The sequence below is a fragment of the Pundamilia nyererei genome, unplaced genomic scaffold, assembly GCF_000239375.1.
Source record: "Pundamilia nyererei isolate P.nyererei 1_Seehausen unplaced genomic scaffold, PunNye1.0 scaffold00223, whole genome shotgun sequence".
Taxonomy (NCBI): domain Eukaryota; kingdom Metazoa; phylum Chordata; class Actinopteri; order Cichliformes; family Cichlidae; genus Pundamilia; species Pundamilia nyererei.
The window spans coordinates 259340-280654 of NW_005187624.1; the positions used below are offsets into that span (position 1 = coordinate 259340).

The 21315-nt window shown below is 41.6% G+C and overlaps 1 protein-coding gene across 5 annotated transcripts in view; it reads right to left on the reverse strand.

Moving 5' to 3' along the window:
- ankfn1b (ankyrin repeat and fibronectin type III domain containing 1b) overlaps window positions 1-21315 on the reverse strand; it is a 150472-nt gene that overhangs the window by 53912 nt on the left and 75245 nt on the right. For 4 of the 5 annotated variants that reach the window (XM_005748465.1, XM_005748466.1, XM_005748464.1 and 1 more), the window contains one exon: window positions 3148-3188. In XM_005748465.1, coding sequence (XP_005748522.1) covers window positions 3148-3188 — 41 coding nt within the window. Of the gene's footprint in view, window positions 1-3147; window positions 3189-6950; window positions 6986-21315 lie in introns of those variants that run through there. The other variant, XM_013914768.1, reaches the window with a different exon arrangement.

Sequence of the window (21315 nt, forward strand, 5' to 3'; positions counted from 1 at the left end):
AATTTTTTGCACATGTCGAGGAGCGTGTCAGGTTACATTTCACTGTGTGTTATACTTGTATAACTATGCATGTGACAAATAAAGAACCTTGAACCTTGAACCTTGACAATGGGAAGCAGAATAGAAAAGGCAGAAAACAAAGGAAATGATCGTTAATACGGAGGAGGAAAACATAATGCAGGTTTAACATTAAAGAGCACATACTCAGCAACACAGACAATGTCTGTCACATACTTACATTTTTTTTGAGACAGAATGAACGTCTGTTATCGTTTGTGCCTCAGGTTAATGATCAGATTTAGCACAGAAACATGTATTTCATGATGTTGATGTCTGTGCCCATGATGTTCCCCGTGTACTCTGCTCTATCATCACTTTCGCTTATTCGCTTGTTTGTCACAAATCAGTGTGCGGTAGAGTAGAAATCAAGCAGCTCTCTTTCCCTTAGCCTAGGCCAGACTTCTGTCACTTGACATCCAGCGATGGCCATGCTGATGAGTCTCTTGAATACAGCTGCTTGTCTCCTGGCAACAGATGCCTCCAACTCCGGCACACTGAGTGCTCACAGCGCCGGCACAACCGGCATGTAACAAACACCAGATATGACAAACAGTGTGCATAAAATCTATAATGAATTAAATCAGCGGTCCCCAACCCCTGGGCCTCGGACTGGTACCGGTCCGTGAGTCGTTTGGTACCGGGCCGCGAGAGTTGAGGCTCAGGTGTGAAATGTATGGTTTTCAGGGTTTTTATCGGTTTTCAGCGTTATTTTGTTATCGTTTTTATCGTTTTTATCGTTTTTATCGTTAACTCGGTTTTCCTGGGTCTTTTCACTTGTGTTATGAATAAATCTTATTTTTTTTCGGTACCAGTACTAGTTTTATTTTGTTGTATTTATCCGCGACACCTTAAAGGCCGGTCCGTGAAAATATTGTCGAGCTTAAACCGGTCCGTGGCGCAAAAAAGGTCGGGGACCGCTGAATTAAATCACACCTCAAAATCTACTGAAGTGGAAAATATGATACAAAAGTATCATTTATGGAAAAAATAGCCTAAAAAATGTAGAAGATATATTTGAGAAGACTTCTTTATCAAATACTGACTGATATTTATTAGAGATGGACCGATCCGATATTACGTATCGGTATCGGTCCGATACTGACCTAAATTACTGGATCGGATATCGGAGAAAAATAAAAAATGTAATCCGATCCATTAAATATCACGAAAGCACCTCACAAAACTTGCAACACGCCGTAACTCACCTCAGAACGTTAGCACGTCGGAGCAGTATGCATCACGTGATAGAGCGGCTGTGGCATGTGGGACCTGTCGGTGGTCTGGATAGCATGTGGAGCTTCGCTAGCAACCCGACATTTCATCTCCGACAAAGTTATCCCGAGAGAAGTAAAGCAAGTGTGTAAGTCCATCTCTAAATGTTTGTAAAGCATTCCTGCGTTAAGCTTAACAAGCGACTGCCTCTTCTTGCTGCTACTTCAGTCATGAAACTGCTTAACGATCAGTTGATCGGCTTTTCTGTCGCGAGTCCGTGTCTCTAGTTTGCTTTTGGCCCACTTTGCACCAGAAAGAGGAAACCAGCGGCTGAACAACAGCAGCACGTTTAAGCTTGATCAGCTGTTGTTAGAATTTATTTAATATTACTTTCTACTCCAGGATCTTTTTCTACGTAGCTGACGCTGGTAACTGTGCAGGGGCGGATCTAGCAAAGTTTAGCCAGGGGGGCCGATAGGGCATTAACAGGGAAAAGGGGGCACAAAGACATACTTTTCTTTCTTATTCTCATTTAAAATGTCTAGCTTTTAATAAATAATTATCTGACACCCAAAGTTTTAATTTGATGTAAAATGAATAGAAGTCAATTACTGTATATAGTGACTATTAAGTCTAATATATATACCCTTGTAAGCTATAGTACTTTTTCCTTTGGGAAGGTACCATCTGTGCAGTCCGCAATTCTGTTGAAGAAAGATGTTGAATCTATTTAATATTTCTTGAAAAATAATTGATTTCTGTGCATTTTTTTTCACACTGCATCAAATTAAGGTTGATTACGTCGATTAAGCATCATGAGGTGGAGTGTGAGGGGTGGTTCCCTATTTTTTATTTATTTATTTTTGTTGTTGCTGGGAGTTGGAACCCTATTAGTTAGGTTGCTTAATATTTACGCTAAGTACTCTTTAAAATACCAGAATAGGGAGGATGGTGTAGGTTTAAGTTTATTAGATTGATCAGTATTGCTGAACTATGAAATATTTTTTTTTGCATACAGGTATAACAGAATAGCTTTAGTGTAGTTGTTGTTTTAAACTTGAGTATGAACTTATACAAAATGCAGCAAGATATTTAAAAAACAGTTTTGTTGATTAAAAAACACTATATCGGATTCATTTCGGTATCGGCAGATATCCAAATTTATGATATCGGTATCGGACATAAAAAAGTGGTATCGTGCCATCTCTAATATTTATGTGTTTCATATGTAAATTCAGAAGTGCATAAACACATGTGTTTCTATGTGAAGGTATATGCACTGGCAAATGCAAAGATACATAGTAGCGATTGCATTCGATGCATGCTAATATGTGCAGAACCTGTGGCTGATAACGCTCCCTGTGTTTACTTACTGAAAATGGGTGACGTGAAGCTCTACAGTTTATGTAGTCTGATGTTCTCCTTCTTGTAAATTACATTTATTTAGCAATTTTTTGTCCCTCTCTAAATTCTGGAAAATCCAAAGAGTACAACACTGAAAAACTGGAGTGACTGAGAATTAATATTGTTGTGGAATGGATTACTGGTCACGCACAGACATGAAGGGATTTACTGGCACCTTAATGAATCTGATGAAACTGTCTAGTAACGCTGATTACCTTAAACGAGTAAAAACTCAGCTGTCTAATGTTGTTCTTACCACACTTGGGAATTAAGACAGAGTCAGTTATGTAACACATTGTACCAAGTTCTATTTTTACGGCAGCATACGGCAGAATGTGCGTTCGTGGTTAGACGTGTCCAAATCAGTAGTGCTGATTTCAAGAACTAAATCTAGGAAGTGAAATCTGTAACACAAGGATGCGAGGGAATGGTGTGCAGACAGGTAAAGGTGAAGTAAATGAAGGGACTTACTTCTTATTCTGATTCTCCTTTCGGTCAGCTGAGCCCAGACTCTGGAAATAATTAAAGAAAAAGAGAGATCAGAAATGCTTTCAAGGATTTCCCATCTTTAAGGATTCAAAGAGTAGTCTCCTGTACATACTGTGAAACAATGGGATGGTTCAGAGGTTCTAAACCTAATAAACTTCATGAAGACTGATTTGTTACATTAGTGGAGGTTTGTCTGCACTGGAGGCATAAAGGGTTACATCAAAAAGGCTCTGTGCACAGTTGGCAACCACCTGCTCAACAGCGGAGACTTTCTGGTAATAGCAGTAATAATACAGTAGGAATTAATAATTAATTAATTAATATTATTAGTTAAAAAAAGCATGAAAATCAACCAAGGCATCAGTTGGTTAGTTATTCCCAATCAAGTCACACGTTGAGCTATCTTTTCTGTTCTCTTAACTGAGTTTCGATTATTAGACTTGAAGTGATCCAACTACCTTCTAGGCAACACCAATCAAATGATCATCAACATCCAGTAAGTGCCAATTACGTCAGTAACGACCTGGCCTCCAATGAAAAACAATAAGCTCTCTGGATAAAATTACAAACACTTATCCCATGGATTTGCTTTATTTGCACGCATTCATCAAACCGTGGCGTCTTCATGCAAGGTGGCGCGCACGGTCGTTTTAAAGGAAGCGAGGGAGAATAAACGTAGAGGGAGCGAGTTTAAAAGCCATTTTCCCGATGATGAAGTCAACTGAGTTTAGAAACTCGAACGGCAAAACAAATACACCCCGCCGGCTTGCCTCAACGGGGGATGTTTGAATGCATCCCTCTGGCAAAGCCACACACAATGACACAAAACACATCTATAGCGGACGTCTATAAACCCTGCTGTCTGCATCCTTCTGAGGTGTATTGCGCTCAAAGGAGATGCATGCTGAGACAGCGCATACACAGAAATACCGGCACACAAACACAAACAACTGGCCTTAAGCTGTAGACAATTTTGGAGTGAAATTCTGTTGCTATTTTGCATATTTACCTTTGGGAAAGATACTAATCTGGACTCTTAAATGTTAAAAGCACTGTGGAGAAAAAAGTGGGGAATCTGAACGCCCTGAGGGAGCCGACCAAACAAATACTGTCAGTCAACACACTTAAACCCACTGCATTTCAATTTGACCCATCTATTCTCTGTGGTATAATCACAGGGGACTACAAGGAAATGTTTCTGTCTTCTAGGAATTAAAAAAAAACCCTCCGATGCTCAATGGATTACAAGACCATGAGCTTTAAAATTGCTCTAATATCCAAGATCCACTTAAAGCTAATGCTAGCAGGTTAATACACTACAACATTAAACATAACAATGGGTACAAGGCTCACTCTAACATTTTCAAGAATACCAAAAGACTGTAAGTGTGCAAGTTCACCTATAGGAAGAACATTTTACTGTGCATCTTGAGACACTTGTCAGTTGTTTATGTTTTGCTTTTAAAGAGCCAGACTTTCTTGCAATTTTTTAAGGTGGTCTTGAGCAACAGTTCTCCAGGCTTTTTGAAGTTTTACCAAAGATTTACTTTGAAATTTGGCTGTTTTTTCACTCATTTTCAGTCTGGTCTTTGTACCTGACCTTTTTCTCAGGACTTATTGTTTGTTAATCCACTCAACACTGACTTATGAATCAACTGGGCATAAAAAAGCACCCAATCAAATGGACAAATAAGTGTTGCGTCTACACATTCGACACATCTTTAGTCGAATCTACATAAACTCAGTAACAGTCTGACATCTACAGCAGATAAACAGTATCTGAAAGTCATGTTATTATAAAATAGGGAATAAAATCCACACAGAAACCTAAGACATCTGGCCCTTCAGTTGAGCCATCTACTATTAGCCAAAGCCTCATCAGAAATAGTAAAGATGGCTGTTAAGAAGACATTCTTAAGGACAGGCTAGAGGGAGAAAAGGCTCACATATTCCAAACAAAAACTCCTCTGAAAATCAGGTCTTATGAAGTGATGAATCCAAATCATATTTTTGGTTTGAATCAGCAATCCACCCTGCAATACAATCTGGAGTGTCTGATTGGCAGCGGCTTCATTTTTCAGCATTACAGTGGTTTCAGACACACTCCTAATGCAACACAAACACCATCAGTCATGGATTAGCCTCCCCAGAGCCCGGACCTCCACATTATTGAAGCAGTGTGAGATCATCTTCACACAGAACAGAACAAAAGGCAGAAACATCCAAAGAAGAGCCTTCAAGAAGCCTGGAGAACTATTCCTGAAGACTACTTAAAGACATTAAAAGAAAGCTAGGAGCATTGAGGCTGTGCCGAAGAATAAAGGTCATTTTACATTTTATCTGAACTGTCTTAAATGCAAACAACACAAACAATCAGTTTGCTCTGTGAAGCTCAAAAAGATGCAAACGTTTGAAAAAAGCATCCCCTTCCTTTTAATCTCAACCTGAACATCACAGAAGTGTTTTTCTCTTTCTTTTTTGGTGTGTGTGTGTGTGTGTGTGTGTGTGTGTGTGTGTGTGTGTGTGTGTGTGTGTGTGTGTGTGTGTGTGCTTTCATGTAAGCAGTGTGAGCTGACATTTTGACCAGCCAGTGACTTTTCTACTCTGGCGCTCAGAGTGTGTGGATATGAGTGTGTGTGCTTTTATGTGCTCACTGCTATGACATTTTGACCAGCCTCTCTGTGCATACATGTTTGCATACAAGTTTCATCCTGATGGAGGGGACAGGATACACCACACAGAGTGATTAACCTTTCACCTGCCAGCTCGCCCACAGTGCCTTCAGGTAGTACCACTCTCCCAAGAGGGACGAGGGCAGGTGGGTGTGCATCATTTGAAAGACAGCTCTGCAGGGGGTGAAGGAGGGCTATTTTAGAACCTTAGAACATTAATGACTCGCAGCTAAATTGTCTGCACACGAATATCACTACAGCATTACACAATATTAGTATTTTACACTCATATTCCTATTTTTAACATTAGATTGCCTCTTTTAAATCTTCAAATCAATTTTCAAGCACACCGAAAGTAAGAGAAGAAGGATCATCCCTCGTATTTGAGCCATTACAGCATCTGTCCCTATTACACTTTTATTGTTTCATCTTGGCTGCTCATTAGTTTTACTTTCAGTACCTGAAATCTAGCATAAGAAAAAAAACCTAACAAATAAAATCAGTCAAACAATCAGTCGCTCAGTCTGCACCTGCTCACCTCTTTCTCCCTGTAGCCACAGAAAGCATCACCAGCAGTCAGCTGAGGTAAAATACAGGATGAGTTATAATCACCACTCCTTTACCAAACCTTCAGCCTACATCAACATGAGCAGCGTGCATCGCACCTGACAACTGCTGACTATTTCTGGAATGTATGGAAAAAATTCATCTGGCTTTTCCTGTCAGCTGTGCATAAAGGTGCTGTAATTACTGATATGAAAGAGACCACACGGAGCGGTCAGGAGTCTGATAGCAATAAATACAAAACAAGCAACCAACCAGTTAAAAAAAAATCAATATCTCAGCAGCGTGTTTGAATAGGAAGGTGTGTGAGCACATACCTTTACAGTACCCAGCACCCCCTGGTTTCTGCTGGTAAATCACATTCACACCATATTCTAAATGTTTTAAAAGCACAGACATGTTTATCTCTAAATATTTCCTCATTAGCAAAACAAAAAAAAGAGTGAAACATGAACTACACATAAAGTAAAAATGCACAGGCAGCTGGCAAACTATATTTGCAAAATCTGTATGCACTATTTGCAAACACACACAGAGACACTGACATACCTGCTGAGTCCAACCCAGTAAACCCAGTCGGAGAACGCTATTCCCACTCTCTCCCTGTGTTGCTTCTCACTTCTTCTACAAAACCCGAGGTCCTCACTGCGCCGACTCCGATTGCTGTTCACCTGTTCAACTTCAACTCTTTAGCTCTGTTTCTCCCCCTCGGTGTTCAACTCTCTCTGTTTTCCTGTCTTGCTGTCTGAAGCTTTTGGTCACACGTAAGGTTTGCGAAGCTTGCTCCAGTGGTGGCTGCTACCACCACTGACTTGTTGTACTTTAATTGTAGTTGCTAGGCGATAAGCTTCTCCAATTCGGCACACAGTGTGAAGGGGAGGACGGAAGGGAGGGGGGGGAGTGAGAGAATAGGTGGTGGTGGTTGGGGGGGTAAATGCTCATGACACAGCGTAGCCTAAAGAGAAGGATGGACGATTTGAAGGACGGGAGGTAGTTGAGAGATATGCACAAGGAGAGGAGATCTCACATAGCAGGTGCACTTCCTTGTTTTCTTTTAGCGGCCACTGAGTGCAACCTGGAGCAGCAGCGCACTCAGAGGATTTGCTGTAAATACTCTACATGGACAACGGATTTTAGAGAATTCCTGTGTGCACATTTCCTCACCCTTTTTTTTTCTGTTTTATTAAGACATTGTTCTTTTCATACAGCACTGCATTATGTTTGAAAGGACAACTGAGAGCTCAGGTCGACAGCAATTAGTTTGTTATCTGTCTGAGTACTTTACCCCAACCCAACCTAAATCTTGCTTTTGAAGTACACAGGTTTCTAAAGCTGATAAACTATTTAAATCAATTGTTTTTCTGTTTGCAATATGTTATCTAGCCTATCTCTATCACAGCGTGGTGCCTGTCTTTTAATCTATCTATCTATCTATTGGGGGTGCAACAATACTCGTATCGGTATTGAACCGTTCGATACAGTGCTTTCGGTTCGGTACGCATATGTATCGAACAATACAAAATTTTAAATTTATTTTATCAACTTTTCTTCTGACGATGCTGTCTGTGTTGAGCGCTCAGTGGATCTGCGTTCCACTACTCCGCCTAGGCTGCACTGTCGAGCACAGATCCACTGAGCGCAGTGTGCTCTTGTGTGGGGGGGAGGGCAAGCTAGCGAGACAGAATCTAAGCTCGTTGCAACATGGCAACTGCCTCAACGCTACCCAAAATTGAGCCTCACCCACCCTCATTCAGATGTGGCGTTTGGAACTATTTTGGTTTTCATGTGAAGTATGAATTTAAAAACTGTACTTTTGAGTTAAAATATATATTTATAATTTTAATCTATCTATCTATCTATCTATCTATCTATCTATCTATCTATCTATCTATCTATCTATCTATCTATCTATCTATCGTAGTTTGTCACCACTACACATGATTAAAAATATAACTAAAAAGACAAATAATGTTTCTGAGTCAGGGTTGAGAATCATAGCTTCCTTTATTGCTTAAACTAAGAACTGGTGTTTCCCACATGCCACTGACTCACACTGAACTTACTGGCTTGTAATACTCTCAAGGCATTCCCTGCAGGGATGATACTCTAGTAACTCACCGAACCCCACTAACTGGAAAGCCTCATTTACTGTGTGTCATCACTGTTACATTATCATTATTGATTTAAAATGAGTCCTTTGGCTTTTATTCTAAAGAATCAATTGTAAGTCACTCACCGTAACCAGCAGGACTACAGAAAAGCACGTATAACTTAAATATTAAGTTATTTGTTTGGTCTCTATTACAGATGTAGGTTATTCTCTAAAAGAACATATATAGTATTCCTTAAATAATGATGACGTTCTTTTGTTGTTAGATTCGATTTTTGTTTTTTTCTTCAGATTTTGGGGGGAAATGTGTCTGGCAATGCATCATGTATGACGTCTGCAGGACACACAGTGGTGACTTCTTGACCCAGAGTTCAAAGGAATTGTTCAAGACTATTTAGCCATCTTTAAACATGCATTACAGGCCTGAACTTTCAGAAATTACCCACCGGATGTGGGTGAATGTGAGAACAGACGTCTGATGGAATCTTTACCAGCTCTCTGGTACAAAATACAAAGTGATTGCCCATGGCACTAATTTGCACTGATGCGAGAATGGCGAAGATAATAACCCAATGGAATCACAGTGAGCAAGCGGGCATCATGTGTGCTGTGCTCCTCCGGGCAGGTCCCTTGGACCAATCACATGGAAGTAAACCATTTCCTGCTATGTCTTAAACTCGACATTGTCCAAAGATCTTGCATGGAAATGGCTTTAGAGACATGGAAACCTGCATGTCTAAACAAAATACTATAGCAAACGCCCCCACCATGCTTAAGACTTATCTCTGGTTGATGTTAATATAAGTCAGTAAAGTAATAAAATCTACCTTGTCCTTAGCTGTTTTGGTTAAGTTTTTGTGTGTACGTAAAGGTGCATGCAAGTGTTATTCGCCACTATTTGCAAAATAGGCTGGATGAATCTGTAAAGCACCAACCAGACTCACAAGATGTTTTGCTTGGTGAGTGTTGGATGGGATAAACCTCTGCCTCCACATCAGTCTGACTTTAGACAGTTATTAGACTGAAAACAATGAATGGTTGCTTTCAATGCCAGAATGGTCATACAGCATTGATTTATAACTTTAGCTACAAAAATTTGAAATAATTTTGGAAGACGGGGACTTGAGGACAAGATGGTTCAGTGGCTCAGTACTGTTTCCTCATAGCAACAAAGTCCTGGGTTTAAACCTGCTGGCTTGTTGTCGACCGTGTACAGTCCAATGACATCCATGCTAAGTTAATTTGTGATTCAGAATTGGCTGTACCCAGCCTGCACCCCATCTGGGGCAAATTCCAGGCCCCATGCAACCCTAAATGGATGAGTGATAGAAAAACTGATGGATATATCCCAAATTATCCATTAAGAGTATCAGTTTGTCCATATTATCAGACAACTTTTATCCATTTGCTGAGCTATCTATTTTTACAAAAATTCAAAGAGTAATAAAAGGACAGGAGAAACACCCTTCAACTATGTTATGAATGTTGATAATGTATAGTTTGACCACTAGAGGGCACTCTACAAATTAACCTGTTGGAACGCCACAAGCATGCATTCTTAAATCATCAAATATCCATTTCGGTCTTAAAGATTAGATATCAGTTGGGACTTTTTCTTTTGTTGTTTCTTGTGAAGCATTAAGCGGCAGCTACCTGTGGATTACTGATCATGAATAATTGTCAAAAGCTGGAGGATTCTCTGGGAAATTCTAAGACATTTCTGCTTAAGCAGCTTGTTTACCCACATTTACACTTCTAATTCCAGATGCACACTCTCATTAATAATTCTAGCTTTAAGATAAATTTATCATAACAAATATGAGATCATGTATGACAGGACAACACAAAGGGGGTGAGTTTTCTCACCCCCAATTTGTGCAAGCACAGTATACCTTCAAAAAGAGTGGACTTGGTTACAGACCCTGCATGGCTTTTTGCATTCACCCAACAGAAAACTTGTGAGCTTGGCTGCTAATCTCTACATGTGTGCGAGGGTTGTGCAAGTGGCAGTAAATCCTTGCTCGTGTGCTCGTGATATTTGCTCATGATAATTTTTTATTGTTTGCCTCGCTCATGAGAGAAATTAAACGCCATATAAATGTAAATGTAGGAGACAAAGCATATATGTGCGTGTGTGCATGGTGTACTCTGACTCACTGTGTGTTTTCAGTGCCTGTGGCTGTGGGCACACACAAATCTCTGCCACCTCATTGTCTAGGTGAGCAATGTAAGCATTCTGCCACCCGAGCTGAATAGTGGACATTACTCATAGCTGTTGGAAAAGTCAACCATATTGCCAATGTTCTGAAAGGCCACGCAGGAAATACTGTCACACTTTCTTTTTTTATCCTTCCATTTCCCATTGTGTCCCTCCACCCCCTCCACCCCATCTTGTTTTACTCCAAAAAAAAAAATCCACCTGCCAATTTCAGCCTCTGAGACTAGAGGAGAGGCAAGCAACCCGCTCGCAAAACTGAGGGGGCCGTAGCAGGTTGTCCAAACACCTGCCAGTCAAGTGAGGCTTTTCTAACAATAGCTCACACACACAATACACGCAAATGCAAATGCGCACACCTCTCGCTGTCATACTTCTACGCCTCCAAACTCACATTTAGCAACATCCTTTAAGGGCTCTCAGTGGGTTCCTGGTAGCCCTTTAGTAAATCACTCCTGTGCAACCTTGTGGGAGAAAGTGTGACAGCTGACTTGGCGACACACTACATGCCCCCGCAAGCCTCCCAGTGACAGTTTGAAGAAAATACGACAAATAGTAATTAGTCAGACCTAAATTTGGAGTATTTCTGCTGGATTTGTTGAAATGAGTGTTTAAAAGTTGATTCGATTTGCTGTACGATATATTTTGCTGCTGATGGAGTGATAAAAGCACTCTAATCTGTCTAGAGAAAGTAGAAAGACATTCATTACTGCAGCTTTATCACTTGGAATATTTCACAGTGCCAAATGAATAAAAAAAAATGTACAAACAGTTTCACTTCCAACGCTGTGTCCAACAACCAATAATTGGCCTTCAAATTAGCCAAGCTGTGACTTTTAGGACATGTAGAGCTGTAACTGCTGTGCTTTTTGTGCGTGATCAGTTGGCAGATTCGGAGGATAAAAATTCTGCATGCTATGGCAACAAGGCGCAACCCAATTAGAGGCTCCCAGTCCATTAGCAGCCGGGAGCCTCCTACACATTGTGTTTGGCTAGGGGGGGAAAAAAAGGTCAAGAAGGTGAAAAAGAGGTTGAGTTTAAAACGAAAGGAAACAGCTTAGATAGAAATTGTCAGATAGGAAAAAGAAGCAATGTGCGGTAAAACTGAGAAAAAAAGGTCAAAATTTTTGGTCTCATTATAACCAGACAAGGGTACAAAAATACACTTTCTGTTCTGCAACACTCGACAGGTGTTTTGAGGTTTAAATAAGCGTCTCATAAACCAAAACAGTTCAAATAATTTACAGGTCTGTTAACAAAATACAAAGAAAAATATACTCAGTCGAATGCAAGGGTGAGGATGCAGAGAGTGCGTTCCTTCTTGTGCTAATCCTTTTCCACTGTGCTGTTAGACAGAATTATTAGGGCTCTTAAAAAACTCAGACACTTCTATGACAGAAATAAAAAGGGAAGGGAAACAGATGTCACCGGACAGGCAGATGTATTAACAGCAGAACAAATGGACAGAACTGACATGAAAAGCTAGTTGGAAAGGTACGCATGTGCAGATAGGGAAACATGGTGCAAAATCACTGCTGTTGTTGCACATGTGTGTTGTGATTTCTGATTTCCCTGACCAATCAGAGCACGTCAGCCATACCGGGTGATGAGCGAGTGACAGGCTGGGTCTTCTCCCCCTTTTACCTCACTGTCTCCAGTTTTATAATGTCATTATTTGTATAGGATTCCCCCTCCCAGATCTTGTGGTCGGGGGACCAAAGGGACCAAAACATGGCTCATAAATCAACACAGCAGAGACTATGGATATTTACCCATAAATCATTGCGGCGGAGCCACCTACAATCAGACTAATAGGGCTGGAAGACGTGCTGTCATCCAGGCCATGATGTCATCAAGCCCGAGCCTTATGGTGTTGATGTTGGTAGTGGGTCGTTGGTACTGTGTGTGTGTGTATGGGGGGGGAGATGCTGAGGGGGGGGGGGGGGGGGGGGGGTGTCTGAGTATGTGGTGGTAGGTCTACAGTTCTGCTTATGTAAGTGTCTGTGGTGAGTGTGTGTGTGGTGTATGTGGGAGGCAGGATGTCTGTTTATATGGGTTTGTGTGTACTGGGGTGGCCAATGTGTGTGTGTGTGAGCACGTGTATGAAGATTTGTCTGTCAGTACACACTTTCATCATGTGCATGCATTTGTGTTACACCGATCTTTACACTGTCATATGCACACGCTCAACTCGCACATTGAAAAGCACTCAAACACTGACATGCAGACACACACACACACACACACACACATTAGTCTTGTGGTTATTGCTGGCTTACAATGGGTGTGGGATTCCATAGAGAAAATCTAAACAAGTCGAGCGGTTAGCACGGGTCTGCCACGTTTCCACACAATGGTGCTCATTGACATAAATAACTGAGGACTTTGTGAAATGAGACACCCATTAACTTCTCCTCCATAGATAATTGTCCATTAGATGTTGGAAGAGCATTGCATTGAGAAATAACTCAACTCTGACGCTAAATGCAACTTGTAATAATAAAAAATAAAAAAAGAAGTCACATTGTGAAAGCGGCCTGGAATCCGTTAAGATGGGTTGGCTTTTTTTGTACTATCACCCAGCCAAGCACTTGGATTATCAACAAAGAAAATTATGGCTTGTTTTAGGAGCCTGTGCCTATGCCTTTGAACATGGAAAAGATGACAACAAGGGGGAAAAAAGGAGACAAAGATGAAGAGGACTGCAAATTAGAAAATGAGAAGAAAGGCAAATATAAATTATTGTAGAAGAAAGCGAAAAATGCAGTCAAAGAAACACAAGCAGCAGAGAAAAATGAAGTATTTTCAAATCAAAGAAAAATATGAACAAAGCGCAGGAGTTCCTAGTTATTTCTTTGCTTCTTGAAAGTAAATATAACCAATTATGATGACTAATAAATGTCCGCAACACGTTGAGCACTGACGTCACCCCTGACGTAGACACTGGTAACAATAGCCTTCACCTTTGATGAACCAGCTTTGTTGTCGGACCCACGTATTCTCCCTACCCTGATGTGCCCATATCAGTGCTTCACTTCCACTTACTGTCATACGCCTCACTCTGTGCGCGTGCTCTGGTTGGATGCGTCACAGGAACATGAAGATAGGACAAATGATCCAAAGTACAATGACTCATTCACAAAAACGAAATGCCTCCTGCCTACGTCGCTCCGAGCGTACCACACACAGTAGCAAAGCAGGCGCAGCAATAAGGGGTGAGTCAATTCTGATTAAACTATTGTGACGATAACAATCTACACGGATCATCTCTGAGGTGAAAAACAGATCTTACAGGCAATGACACGCATCAGTCGGGCCGACATTAGTTGTCAGCATTTCGTCTCAGATTCTAGGCGATTCCTTTGAAGTTGTTGGGAAGCCGTGCCACAGAAACTTTAGCCCAAAGTGAAGCGCTTGGTCACATCTGTGATTTAACATCCACAAACTTGTCCTTCAAACCTTGGTGCTCACACAAATGGGTGACAAATGAAAAGAAGAAACAACAGTCGGTGTCTTAGCGAAGCCACCGGAACAGAAAAATACTCTTACGTGGTCCTCAATGATAGAGATGGAGAGTGCGCTCTAACACTGGTCACGATTTTTCCTATCTGTGTTCATTTCTGGCTATGATATGACAGATGTGACTCCAAAGGCCCGAACAAATGATTCACATCATTTCCATACTTATCAAACCATTCAGGGACCCTCCTGTGTGCCCAATGGACTGTGATAAGGCCATCCCAAACAAGTCCACTTCCTTTATGACGGAAAAACTTCATCAAAGGATAAAAGTAATCACTCCAAACAAATTTGACCCCGTGTTGTAAGGGGACAGCAGGACCCAACTCGCTCAAGCACAACACTGTGGAGTCAGTTTTTCTTTGTCATCCATCCGTATGTATATACAGAAAACACACTGCATGGTCACACACATGCACTTCGCACATTCCACTTACTCATGCCAATGGCAATGGCTCTATTTATTTTCCCTCACTAGTTTTAAATGGCCCATCCAGACATTACTGTGGCCCCTGCTTTTAATCATGAATGCTGGCGTCGTCCTCTTTGATGTCCTTATTCAGTCTGCTGGCCAACCAGCAAGCCAACGTATCTACTGCCTTCCTTTTCTGCTACCGCAAACTGCAAATTCTGCTGAACTCTTCTTAGTTCTTTCTTAGACTGAATCACACATCAATCAAAAATAATCTAAAGCATTGATGCACTGATGAAAATTACAGGACAGTTTAAGTACAGCTTTACTGGTCAATGTAATATAAACACTCACTGCTTAGCAGAAGGCTAACCTCTACTGTAATTTTACGGCAATCGTGGACGATTTGACTGATCAAATGTTTTTAACTAAACTTTCTCTTGACAATTTGTAGTTATCAGAGATCCATGACAGCTGATGATTCAGGCATACAGGGACTATACTTATTCCAGTAAGTTCATCGACATTTCCAGCCTTTTTCCACATTCCTTTCAGAAATTCAAAGGATAAGGCATCACGAGGGTACAGTGTCCTGAAGTCACCACCTCACAGCAACAAGTCTCATAGAAATTTGGACAACTTGCAACTCTGCCTGACAAGTTTGATTTTAGTTTGTTACATCTGATATGACATTTGAGCGTCGTCAAAGCATGCATGCTAACATAGAGTAAATGGATGAAAGCTGTATGGGATAAGTTGTGGGTAAGATTACACTGCGTACAAATGAATGCGGTTTAGGTTGCTGGCAGTTTCTATAATGAGCACAAGACTTCATATCATCAATGCAAAGATCAGGAGAAAGCATTTTCTTAACTATCCAGTTTATGGTTATGGGGGAGGGCTATCACTATGAATCACTGCATGAGAGGTGGGGTACACCCTGATCAGAATGGTCAACCATTGCAGGGCTAACACATAGAGACAGACAGCCACGCTTACTCACGTTTAAACATACAGCCAATCTAAGACTATCAGTTAATCTAACAAGCATGTCTTTGGACTGGGGGAGGAAGCTGGAGAATCCAGGGACTATGCAGAGGATGCAACCTCCACACAGAAGAACTCCAGCTGGCCAGCAGGTGACAATGTGGAACCTTTTTGCCGTGAGACAAAAGTCCAAACCACTGTGCCACCTGCATTAAACATGACATATGAAAACATGCTGATACTCTTGAATATGTGTGTTCCAACTTGAAGGCTCACTGCGAATACAAAGGAGGCATATTCTTTAGTGGTCTTTGCTTAAGTGGACAAAAAGACTTCTTAGATTTTGATAGAAGGAAAAGAAACTCATTGCTTTCACCAACAAGGGGAGAAATAATTATTGGACCCCTTGCTGAATCTGTGAATTTGCTCTCAAAGAAATGAACGGTTGCTTATTTTTATGGTAGTTTCATGTTGATGCAGAGAGACAGAAAAAGCACATTAGATAAACATAATAAGCTGATTTTCATGTCATTGAGTGAAATGAACATTTAATCCTCTGCAACCCAGCCAGAATTATGCCTCCCGCAGATTGGCTGATTGCAATCAATCAATAATTACAGATACTCCTGATCACAACAATGTGTACAAAGTACACCTGTCCACAGAACCAGTTTCTTCCATTCCAACCTCCACCACCTGCACAAGGCTGGAATGAGCTACAACACCATCAGGAAGAAGCTTAGTGAGAAAGTGACAACTGTTGGTGTGATTATTCAGAGAGGGAAGAAATATCAAATGCCCATCAGCCGCCCTCCAAGATCTTTCCTTATGGGATGATGATGACTATGAGAAAGTTGGTGGGCCAGCCCAAAACTACACGGGATGACCACAGTCCCAGCTGCCTTCAGACACCCACTACACTGTAATGGATTGAAATCTCAAGAAGGCAGCCTGTATTAAGTTTACCATTGAACCAAAGTGGTCTCGGCAGAAAGTGCTCATTAAAATGAAACTACTGAAAAAAAATTATAGAAGTCTAAGTTTGCAAACTTAGAAATTCACAGGCAGGGTTTTAAATAATAATTTCTCCCACTGTACATTTAATTAAATGTACTTTATCCATGTTGATGCATTGTAAAATGAATTTACACCCCCCCTTGTGACATCACCAGTCTATGTAGTGTTTGTATTCAGCATAGCAGGGGGTTGGCCCACAGACACCAGGTCCAACAGCTACTAATTAGCTGTTAAGAAGGATAAAAAAGGCTTTGATATGAATGACAACATCACAGCAGGACCCGATTTTGACTGGAGGCCTAAACACACACTGTGAGCAAAAAGGGCACTTCATTGTGGTGCGTACTTGGACTCATGCCTCCATCTCTGATATGCAAAAAAAAAAAAAAAAGAGAGAGAGAAAGGGCAGGTGACTAATGGGAAATTTTGGTCAAAATGGTCTGAAAATAACTAACAATTAGTTTTCATTTAGCATTCATGTCATCGTTGTATTTATGTAATCATTCAAATTCACAGATGGAAAGAACCTGGCTTTCTTCTTTATAATCACCGATTCAGAAATGTGCTGTCCAGCATTACACTATAAACTGCAGGCACAGCCTAACGGGCAGCATCTGCTGCGATGCTGCTAGGTGGCACAGTGCTAACAGCAGTAAGTTTGTGTTCCCTCCTGACCCCAGAGTGATTTATTCAATTTTAATACAGCATGTTTGCTTTGGAGCGCAATATGTATTTGGTCATGAGACCATTAATAGACTAGAAAACACGTTGAAAAATGAGCTCGCTGACGTGTGTGTTTGAGCACTGTATGTGCCGGAGTGTGTGCGCCTTTGTGAGTGTGTGTGTGTGTTGCAAGAGTCTTGAGGCCCATGCTGTCACTCAGCCCAGCTCTCAGGGTGGTCTAAACACTGAGCCTTTTTGACTGAGTCACACACGCACGCACGCACACACACAGACGTGCATGCACAAACATACGCAGACAAACAAACAAACACTCACTGGTGTACATGTAATAACATACATAACAAAGTATACATAAATATATGGCCATATATATGACCATAATGAAGCAATCAAATAACCTCAGCGCTTCCCCCTCTTCCTGTCCCAAACCGTACGCCTAAATATACCGCGGCAGACTCCATCGCGTAGAGGCAGAAACGGCGAGTCCAGAGGAAAGGACCAGCGCTCTGCACAGTGACCCTTTCATGCTTCACATTTCTTGTGGCGAATGGTTTCACAGGAAGGATGCTAAGTTTGACAGCATGGTGTATTAGCCAGTAAGTGGCTGTCATTTGGCACCTTTTTTTCTGGCAAGTCAGCGAGGCGACCATTAACAACCATTCTCTCACCAGAAGGAGACAGTTGAGGTGAAACCTCTCGATACCCAGTTTTTTCCAAAAGCCACCCAAGCTTAGGCTGTTTTGGCTCTTCAGTCAATTGCATTACAGTGGCATTGATTAGAATCTGTTTCTCCTTAGCCCAGCGAGTAATAAAGCTCATCCCCAAAAGCACGACAATTTCACATTTGCTCGTTCAGCAGTTTTGACGATTTCACAAGTCGGAGTATCTGAGATGACAGCATTTCTTGTAAACAGCACTCAGCCGTGACAGCTTCGAATCTAAATATTTGCCTCCTTTAGCTCCACCAGTTGCCACTTCAGAGACAAACTGCATTATGATTGCTTGCAGGATCGTGGTGTTAAACAAAAAAAAAGAAAAAATGATCAAATGGGAGAGCGCGAAAGAAAAGGGGGTCTCTTTGAGCCTGTGTGTATAATTGGAGCGGAGAAACATGGAATGCAAGCCGTGCAACATGAAAGTGGTGCAAAAGGTCCCGGTGTTGTGTTTGGTGACGAGAAGTGAATACTCCTGTCATTACCAACCAGAACAAAAATGTAGATGTGTAACCAGAGTGTCAACAGACTAGCAACAAAGAGATAGGATCGAAAATAGGTTCAAACGTGAGAAAATGTCTGAGCACGGCACCATGGATTGATTTTTCCATATCCTCCAAAAAGACAACAAGCCACAAAGTGAATGCAAAAGTGATTTAGTGGGGCTATTAGCACTGAAGTATCTGGATTAGCTCTACTTTCGTCTTCCAGGTGAGGGGGAAATGAGTCATTAATATCTGAGCCATGCTACATGCTTCTCTTGCAGCATCACAGCTTGCACGGAGGGGAAATGCCCGGCTCCCCTCCCTTTCCCGGTATTAGACAACCACCGAACAAATACTGCAAATGAGCCCCGCTTCCCCCACAAAATGGTAATAAGCCATAATTGCCTGTAATCTGAATACATTAGTTCTAAGAGGGTCCTGTTGCTTTTGTGTGCAATCATGGTAGAGCTTGAGCACTAAAATACGATGATAAGAAACATGTATCTTTGTCTGCAGGCAAGAAGGGGTCTGATTTTGGTCTGCCTCATCAATTATATGTTGCATGTTTCATTAACCAACGAGATTAGCTTGCACATAGAACCTTTCCAGAGAAAAAACCCACAAAGATTTTACACTTTCTGTAAGTTAAAGATTTACCAATCAAAGAAAAAACTAAAAAAACACATCATTGTCAGCCTCTTCGGACCCGAGCTCACTTATAATGAACTTAATGTTTTACTTTATTGCCTCCATGGTGAATCCAGAATGGGAGGCAAAGCCTTCAGCTTTCTGTGGAACCCGCACCCAGCTTGGATTCAGGAAACAGACACCCCCCTCTGCTTTGGATTTGGCTTGAAGTGTTCCATTTTGAGAAAGCACATAGTTAGGATGGATCAGGTGACCCTGAAGTCCTCCATTAATTATGCTGCAAAAAGCCTAGGCCGCTGCAAGTTTCCCAGAGTGTTTCTTCTCCACTCACCTCTTTTCACTAACACGGTTTATACACCTCTCTGCATTTAATAATTAGTTATTATTAATCTCTGGCTCTCTTCCACAGCATATCTTTTATCCTGTCTTCCTTCTCTCACTCCAAGCGGTCACAGCAGATAACCACCCCTCCCTGAGCCTGGTTCAGCCTGATGTTTTGTCCTGTTAAAAGGATGTTTTGTTGCCAAATGCAACAACAGCTCATAGGGGTTAATTTGATTGTTGGAGGTTTTCTCTGTATTATTGTAGGGTCATTACCTTACAATATCAACATTAATAATCCATAATGTCTGAAGAAAAAATAAAGTCAAACATCAAAAGTCAACATCTGTGATAATATGTGTAAAGACCTCACTGATTCTGTACCATATATACAGAGTGTGGAGATCATATACTGCCATCCACATGAAACTTGGATGGGAGTACAGAAAGCCCCCATGGATACCCCCATGGAAAAGCCTTGCTTCTACTAGCAATGGCACATTGTGATCAATAAATATTACAACAGCATGGCTATAGAGCAGAACAGGTGCTAAACTGCTCTTCCTTATCTCCGAAGCAGCTAAAATTATTTCAAAACTGCAGCAATTAGTCAGTTCCCTAATGCTTAGAGTGCTGATAAAGGAAGGGATAATGCAGCACAGCGGCAAACCCGCTCTTGTCCAAATGAGCCTTTGCAAGGTGTTGCATTACATTTCTAATAGCATTTTACAAAGCCTTCCAATCGTTTTGGAAATGTTGCTGCAGATTAACCAGGCTGTAAATTAAAAAAAGAAGAAGAAGAAGAACTGGGACACGAGAGACAATGTGAAATTGAAGCTGACTGCCACGGACAAAAGACAGATCACATTTGACATGATATGCATTCAAGCCTTGACTTTATTATCCCACATGACTTCTTTACTTAGTTGGTGTTTTCCAATGATGGATGGTTGCACTGCTGTTTTTCTGTTGGTACGCAGTTATGCAAAAAAATAAAAACAAAAACACAAAAACAACCTGCCAGCATTTCTTAAAACTCGGAGGGTAAGTACAGGACAGTCAGAGGAAGAACCCATTTAAATTGTAGTCTGCATCCACTTTAGTTATGTTTTTTTAACAAGGCAAGATAACGTCCTGGACTTGCATGCTCTGAGTTGCTGTTTGTTTGGAGTTGTATGTTCCCCTCCGTCTGGAGGTTGGCATGCCTTCTTTCTGTTTCTCCTTTCATTTTCTCATTGCGCTCCTTTCTTTCTCTCCGACTCTCTAGAGTGAGCGGCGCCATTGTGTGCTTGCGGCTTGTTTACGAGGAACACTGATTCACCCGTGAGGTTTGGCTTGCTCGTACCCAAAGTGTGAGGCGGGGAGGGGGGGAAGAAATATGAATGAATTTACTCCAGTACTCTATTTCTACCCTTTTATTCCCAAATTCTCCCATCAGCGTTCTTCCTCTCTACATGCTGATATCTCGAGTCGCACTTTTCCACTGCGCGCGCGTCAGTGAGTGTGTGTTTGTGCAGAGCCAGACGGGCGGCCAACACTGGCCAGAGGCTCATTTTTGTGGCCAGGCCAGTGTGTATCCCGACGGCTTGCAGGCGTCTCGGGGGCCAGCTCCTCCTTCCAGCTCCATTCCCTCACCCCGGGGCCTCTCCAGAGAGCCTTTGCGACCCAGCCACTGCTTAGTCATTTCGAGATTCTCCAGCACACAATCAGCACTTGGTTTCCAGCATTTATTAAGAGTGACAGACTGCGATTGTGAGACCTGTTGAGAAGAAGAGGATGAGGAGGGGGAGAGGGAGGGCGGGG